Source organism: Nelumbo nucifera, chromosome 8 (assembly GCF_055504915.1).
Source record: "Nelumbo nucifera cultivar China Antique chromosome 8, China Antique-T2T, whole genome shotgun sequence".
Taxonomy (NCBI): Eukaryota; Viridiplantae; Streptophyta; class Magnoliopsida; order Proteales; family Nelumbonaceae; genus Nelumbo; species Nelumbo nucifera.
The window spans coordinates 9923843-9931958 of NC_142656.1; the positions used below are offsets into that span (position 1 = coordinate 9923843).

At 36.0% G+C, this 8116-nt stretch overlaps 1 protein-coding gene across 8 annotated transcripts; it reads left to right on the forward strand.

Annotated features, from left to right (window-relative positions):
- Positions 1-8116, forward strand: LOC104592167 (uncharacterized). 8 transcript variants are annotated; one of them, XR_016079877.1, is made up of 5 exons: positions 1-825; positions 3511-3591; positions 6850-7223; positions 7450-7574; positions 7680-8116. XR_016079877.1 is itself a non-coding variant. In XM_010251387.3 (4 exons), the coding sequence occupies exons 1-4, from the start codon at positions 453-455 to the stop codon at positions 7465-7467; spliced, it is 846 nt and encodes a 281-aa protein (XP_010249689.1). In that variant the 5' UTR covers positions 1-452; the 3' UTR covers positions 7468-7628. The 8 variants fall into 8 exon arrangements, 2 of the variants coding, with proteins under 2 accessions (XP_010249689.1, XP_010249687.1); XR_016079878.1 differs by having other exon boundaries at positions 7696-8116; XR_016079879.1 differs by having other exon boundaries at positions 7701-8116.

An 8116-nucleotide genomic window follows, 5' to 3' on the forward strand; every position in this document is an offset into this window, starting at 1 on the left:
CCCGCCAAAATACTAAGAGTACGTAGTATGTCCGGAATCATAGATTTTCCCGGAAAAAAATCATTAATAAAAGTGCTCGAAAGTGCAGCTTGAAATCTGAAACCGATTCAGAACTTCAACGAGGTGCTTTCGCGTGGATGAAAATGAAACAACGATTCCTAGGGGTTTAGATGCTCAGAAGTCAGAAATCAATATTGAATAACATAGATGTTCTGTTTTTGATCCCTCAACAGCTCATGGAACCAGGAACTAGGGCTGGATTAGGGAACGATCTGGTTAAGGAAGTCTACATTCGTCGTTGATTTGTTACAAGAGAAACCTCCTTGAAGTTAATTTGTGAAGCCCTAAATTATTTCTTCGACTCATGGCTTGGATTTCTGAAGGTAGGATTCAGGATACAGGATACAGGAGATTAGATCCAAACACCTAAGAGGTATCACTTGATAATCTCAATGGCCATCATTGGTGATGCTCTTCGCCAGGCCTTCATGCCGAAACATGAATATGGTGGCCTCCGCGAGGAAGTGAAGGCTTGGGTCCGCCTCCAGAGGCCCCTAATCATGGTTTCCCTGACGGTTCTGTGCCTGATAGTCCTCATTTCCGTCTTCATCAGCTTGAATATCGTTTTCCCGCTCGATGAGGGCAAAAGACCGTTTTGCGGCGATCAACGGCATCAACCTCTTTCGATTAATGTCGGTGCAGATTTTGATACCTTTCCTGGAGCATTTTATCTCACAGAGCAGGAAGTCGCCGACTACTACTGGATGGTTGTATTCATACCGTCAGCAATTATTTTCTTCGCTTCCATTGTTTACCTATTGGCAGGTAAGTGGAACTACAAGGCCATTGTTGTTCTGTTCCATTGTGATTTTTTTTTTTCGCTTTTTAATTCAGTAAAAGCCTTTTCCTACTTGTTACTTGTTAGACATGAAACCTATATGTGAAGCAAAATTTAATCGAGCAATGTTAGGTTATTGTACGGATTATTTCTTGTTATAGAGCTTAAATTATCCCCTAGGATTTTGTATACATATTTTTAGGCTACAGGATGCACAGCAAACCTCTGGCTGAAGCAATTCTTTTTTTCTTACTCATTTGATATATAATTGATAAGTGGCTTTATTCAAACTGTTGTACTTAACCATTTGTACCATATTATTGACTTTGTAAGTTTGGTTGATATGCTGAGAATTGGGATGTGTGAATCTGTGATGAACACTACTAGTAATTATTATTATTGTTGTTGTTGTTGTTTGACAAAAGAAGAAAAAGTGATACACCGTCGACAATTATTCAAGACTGATCAGAAAACTAGAAATACTTCTTTTTTTTATTAAAATAACACATAATAACTTATTGCAAGGAAAAAGTGCCCTCTAGTCAAAATGAACAAATGATTCCCAAAACTACAAGAAAATAAATACTGATGTTCTGAGGTATAACATATCAAATTACACTCGTTATCTCACATCCAGCTTGAGGATCATAATTTAGATAGTGATGGATTTATTGATTGGTGAGAAGGGACGTACTAAACATTCATCATTGTAAAGTATTGAAATAATAAATTATGTTGTTGTTTTGGGGAAATGTTAGAGACATATTGAATAAGTAATTGATGGTGATTCTAGGAACATAACCAGGTGGTGCCAAAGAGGGGGAAGTGGGTCTTGGGGATTCTTCTGCAATGAAATAAGAGAAATATTGGCTTGATGTCCAGCTCTAGGAATTTGTATGTCATAGCTGATATGCTTGCTATATCAGGAATATAGAGTTTTTCCATGCCTTAATAGTTTTTGGCTTGGAAACGGACCATCTTTGTTCATGTTTCACACCCTCTTTTCTTTTGCATTACAATATAAATTAGTTACCAAAACAGAAGACAAAGGGTAAAGATTTAAAAGGAAAAAGTATGCAACATTTGAATGAACTTTAGGAGAACCAAAGGATGACGGAATTTTCATCCTTTTGGGGCTTATAAACAAAAAGGGTTAGAGAAGATACGTGCAACCTCTATTACTAAATGTTTCATTCTCCTTTTCAAGCCCCATCTTACTAAATTGACAAAACAAGTTGCCTAGTTTTAGAAGTGCATTGTGACCATTTAGTACATGGAAAGATGAATATGCCTACTTTTTACGATATTCATGAAATATTGGGATGAGTACCAAAACTTTCCACTTTCTTCTAGAACAATATCCCCTCTCCTAGGGATACGCTTAGACAAAAGGTAGTTGCATGTACTAAAAGTCTAAGATCTTGTAGCATGTAATATTCGATTTTAACTTCTGGTTCTGAACTGGGTTTTCCCCTAGTTTGAAACTGAAACGTTGACAAAAAAGTTTTCATAATTTGGATATTTTGATTTTTTGATAGATTTTTGGATATTTTGGTTTAAACTAAAGAATAGGTAAATGCAAAATTTAAGGGGGAAGGCCAAATTTAAAAAAAAATCCTTTTTTTTCTCTTTCATATTTTCATTATTATGTGATTAACTTTTCCTACTATCTCTATGCCACATTTTTCTTTTTTTTACTATTATATTTTTCAGACCGAAATTCTTGGTGTTATGCCCTTCATGGATATGGTTCTGGAGATATTTGAGACTACATCAAGTTCCTGAAAATTTGAAACTTCTGTTGAATTTAAAATGTTTGTTGTTTGTATACTAATGGTAGAAAATGCAGAGCTACTAAGTTAAATTTTGACAGTTATGTTCTTGGTAGTCTAAGCTGTTTAATTGTTAAGTTGTTTTTAAGAGATGCTGGCATACTTTTTGGCTTCTAACAGAGATTTATAAAAGAGAGGAATTTGGAGATTTCTCTGTTGCTGATGTAGTTAGTGGATGGGTCCCATGTGTCACTGTCATTGTGTGGATATAATTCTATTCATGGTTGCTCTTTAGGGAATCTGGACCATTCGGAAGTTGGGATTGGGGGGGGGGTATTTGATAGAATTTTGAGGTCCTATTTGCCATGGTATCTCCATCAGGGCTGACCTGTTATCACTACTTTGGGGGCTTAGTTTGACTATGCTTTATGAATATACCCTGGTGGAGGTGGATGGAAATTCGCTATGGGATGAATGGGGGATAGTGAGGAGGTTGCTTGGCTGCTCTGTCATCATATCAGGGAGGCTAGATTCTTGTCTCTCAGAATGAACATCTAGTTCTGCTTGATCTAGAGATCTATCAATTCTTTCACAGAGAATCTGGATAGGGATGGAGTGGGCGTATTGAAATTGCCAATCTGGTTGCTGTGCCAAGAGGCCTCCCAGGGTAGATTGTTTGTGGTGTGTTGTCCTAGTATATTAAACTGCATTTGTTGGCCAGAGGTATTCAGCCTTAGTGCTTGATCATCTTGTTCTGATGGTCTTAAATGTTCATTACTTTTTTCTCTCTCTACTTTTTCATCATTAACAAAGTTCTTTGCTTTTGATATTAAAGTGCAATACCTTTTTTCTTTCATTTATCTATGTCATATAAGCTCCATATTCTTTTGTTGGTCTCAGGAATTGTTGTTGCTTATTCTGCTCCAACACGACATGGATGCTTAAGAGTAGTGGAGAATAACTACTGTGCTTCAAGAAGGGGTACTTTTGCCTTCATTGATGTTTTACTAAATGCTTTATGTTTATCCATTCTTTTTTTCTTTGAAAATAAAATAAAAATCATATGTATTATTAATTTAATCGGAAACACATACTAAAAATTGCTTAGGTAATTTACAAGCGTTAAAGAAAATGATTTAAACTTTCTTTCATCAGTAACCAAGTCCATTCTCATTTAACATCTAAAGTTTTGCTATTTCAAATAAATCTTATTTGTGAAGCTATTCAATAAGCATCTAATTACTAGTACTCTAAGTCTCTTCTGCCTTTCCCTGTTCTGGTACCCTATTTTGTTGTCATTTAAAATCTTGTTATGGGAATGCGTGGAAATGTATCCAGGTGATTTCACCTTTCTTTCTGTTCTGCTGTTATGTAACACTAGGATGCAATTATTAATAAAAGAAAGTTCAATCTGATAACGTTCATAAGTGGAAAACATTTTTTGCATTTTTATTTTCTATAAGAAAATCAACTTAAATGCCATATAATTTTCACCAAGATTAACCCTATATATCCCAGATAAAAGTGTGTATGTGAGAGATAGAAGTAGTAGGCCTCTAATATAAAGTGCTCTAGGCATCACATGCATCTAGAGAAGTGAAACCCTTCTAAGATTCCAGTTTTCAAGTTTAAGTATCCAATTTGCAATTTTATTGCAACTTTACACCTTGTTAAAATTTATTTTTACACTTTGTGTGTTTTTTCTTGCATGCATTAATTAGAAGAGAACTCCAATGAGGAAACCATGCTATCCAGAATTGCAGTTGGTGTCATTATAAGAATTGCATTTGAGCTCTTAGAGAAAACCAGATTTTTTTTTTTGAGAAAAGATAATTGGTTTCATTAAACAAGGGAAGGATGTACAAAGGGGTTTTACCCTACTTTGTTCTTTAGCAGTGATATCCCTTCATCGCGCGATATCCAAAATAGCCACTAGGCTACAAGAATAAATTACTATCCAATCCCTAACTATTTATAAATCAGTCCCTGGTATTATATTTGGACACAAAGAATATAATTATTTATAAATCTATTTTTTCAAAATATAATATCTAACACAATAATACATTGATAAAATCATTTTTAAAAAATATTTAATATGTCGGATAGGGAATTTTGTGTCCAAACATAATTGAAATCTCATCTGGATGTTCTCTCTATTCAAGTAGTAAATTCTTTGTTGAGAAATTATATATTTGTAGGTATTATATGATCAACTATTACTTGTTATCATGGAAAAAAAACTTTGGATGGAAGGTTTGAGAACTTGGGTTTAACATCACACTTTTTTTTTTTTGATTATTGAGATTCTGAAATACTATGGGCTTACAGTATTTGGATATTAGATATTTAGATCTCCCTTGTGTGCATCTCAAACACATAACAGAATTCATACTCTGTTACCCAAGGACATTGCAATTCAACTCATGATATACTATTCCATTTATGCATCCATACAAAATTGTGAACAGAAATAATCAATTCATCAAGTAATTGAACGAACAAATTTCTTATTTGATCGGGCACATTCACTTTAACACTATCTTCTCTATTTGGCAATAAAGATCAATACATTGGTACTGATTCAAATGGGTGGATGCCTAGACCTGTCCAAATTTTGTATGGCTGTGATCCTGTATGAAGATGGGTGATGGATTGCATGTTTGGTTTCGGTTGGACAACTAGTGCAACAACACCCAGCCTTGTCAATCCTTCTCAAACCTGTTCCCTGTTCCATCTAACAAGGAAACCACAGTTGCTGATTGCTATGAAACTAAGGGGGACCAGGCCATTTGGTTTCAAGGCTTTGGCAGAAATCTGCAGGATTGGGAGGTTGAGGAAGTCTTCTCATTACTTCAAACTACGCAAAGCCAAAACCACATGCAGGTGTTCAGAATAGAAGAGTTTGTCTTTCGGACTCTATGGGTTCCTTCTCCGTCAGGTTGCTGGGGAGGAGATTACACAATAGGACCAACAGTTCATTCTCAGCTGAAGTGACATGGAACCCTCTGATTCCATTCGAAGTCTCTTTCTTACTATGGACGGTTATGTGGGATAGATGTCTCACTTGAAGCAACCTAATTAAGGGAGTGATGCCAGTTGGGGAGATCAGATGCATGTTCCGTAAATGAAATATGGAAACAAATGATCATATTTTTCTCCATTGCTCTTTTACAAGAGAAATATGGTGTCGGATTTTTTGGAGGGCCACTGCTATTGGTGTTTCCCTAAAATAGTTAAGGAAGCCCTTAGCTGTTGGTCTGGACAGAGCATCTAAAAGTGTGGTATCCTATACTGGCAGAAGTAAGTTGGAACATATAGATCGAGAGAAGTCAAAGAGTCTTCAACCTCAAGCATTCCCAAGCTCTTGAAGTGTGGAGAAAGGTCCTTGGGTGAACATTTAGTTTGTCCATTCTTTGTGAGCTTGATATAGGGACATTTTTGGTTCTGTTTTGACCCTGATTTTGTTATTGATGTACGGTTCTTCACTGTATAGTCACTGATGTTGGGGATTTTTCCTCTTTACCTAATGAAAGCATACATTACATCCTTCCAAAAAAAAAAAAAGAAAAGGTGACATCTTTTCGTGCCTCTTTAATACTTTGTGGATTGTTTCTAATATTGCTTTCTGCTTCTGTTGTTATAATGCTTTGTTGTTTTTGTACTCAGGATTGTTATAATGCTACAGGACCTGAAAAATCTTGTCTTTTAAAAAACAATTTTATTCCTTTTATTTTCTTGAAAAAGCACATTCTAATTCTTTTCCAATATTTGATTCTAGATTTTCAAAGACAAATTTCATTTTGTAATTGCAGATTTATTAAAATTTAAGTAATAAATATAGACTAGTTGGTTTTGTTCCACTAAGCTGGGCCAGAGATGGGTATGGATCCAGTACACTCCCCCAATAACAGCTTCTACTGAAATTAACTCCAGGAACCAGAGCTTGTCTCTGGACTTAAAAAAGACCATTTCATGTGGAAATTGCTACTTCTGCCAACACTGAATTATTTCTTTCAGAAGCCAAAACACAGAATATTTCAATTGTGATCAAATAGAATAACGGTTGATTTGATTTATGCACTCCCATCCCTTGAATCCCATGTATGGCATCGATCAACTGACATGAGCTTTTATTGGGAAGTTTGAGCAATGCTTCTGCTCTTACATATTCGAAAGCAGTCCCTTCATATATTCATGTTTCATGGTGGTACTATTAACCTTCATACATTTTTGTAGGTGGTGTTCGTTGTCTATCCATTCTCAACATTGTATTTGCAGTTATTTTTGGTCTTCTTGCGTTGTTTCTTGGTTCAACCCTTCTTACGTTGGGGAGTAGCTGTTCCTTGCCCTTGTTTTGGTGCTATGAGATTGCATCATGGGGGCTGGTTACTCTATATGGTGGTACTGCCTTCTTCCTCCGAAGGAAGGCATCTGTAATTCTTGATGAAGGGGATTTTGCTGGTCAAAATCATGGTCTGGAGATGTTGGAGGCAATTCCCTTAGAGGTGACACCAGAGGTGGAGAGGCAAGTGAATGAAGGCTTTAAGGCATGGATGGGCTCATCCCTGTTAACATCTGATGAAGAAGATGAGCCTGAGAATAAGGAAAAGGTGCACTATCAAACCCAAAGCAACTCTAACCAGCAAAGTGTGTGATGGTTCTCATGTTGGTTTTTCAAACTTAATTTGTTTCAACTTTCAAGCAAAGTGATTCTCATTGAAAAAAAGACACAATCAGGGATTTTATGAGCTGGTATCATATAAACAACTAGATATTACAACTAGGACATGAATTGGCACCTCCTGAGTGAACACATTCTTGCATCTACTCTTCCAGGAAACCTTCATCTCTTGATTAGTTGGAGTATACAGTGAAGATCAGAATTGTGGGTGTAAAATACTTGGTTGGTGGTAAAGCCAACTAACTGTACCCTTCTCTTACTAAGCTTCTGTACCAAACAGGTAAGCTAATTGTTTTAATTATAAATCATACTCTCAATAATTTATCTTGTTCTAGTTTGCTGCTTTCTTTTAAACCCTTTATTTTGAGCTCTAAAAATTAAACAGTGCAAGATCGGCCCAGGATAGGATGTGTTCGATCTTGTTCCAGTCGGTCATCTAGAATTCCAGAAAAGTTCTCTATGGGTGTTCTTTTGGCGCAACAAACTAATAATGGACTAATGGAGTGTTCTACTCTTTGTGCCACATTTCCTTCTCTGTATCTGTAGCTGCTTCTGCACTCTTTTATGTTTATCCCACTGAAGGTCTCATGGTGTTGAAGGTTTTTTTCCCTCTTTGATGGATGGTCCTAATACATCTCCCTGCTTGGTATATCTAATTACCTGTACCAAAAAGGCAGCAAGAGACAATTATTTACGCCCTGATTTCTGAAAAAAGTTGTCCATCCAATTTAGTTCTACTTTGTTTGCTGTCCGTCAAGTACAGCCAAATTTATTAGTCTGATAATTAAATAATTAAATCTCTATTAGTTGGTATTGACTATT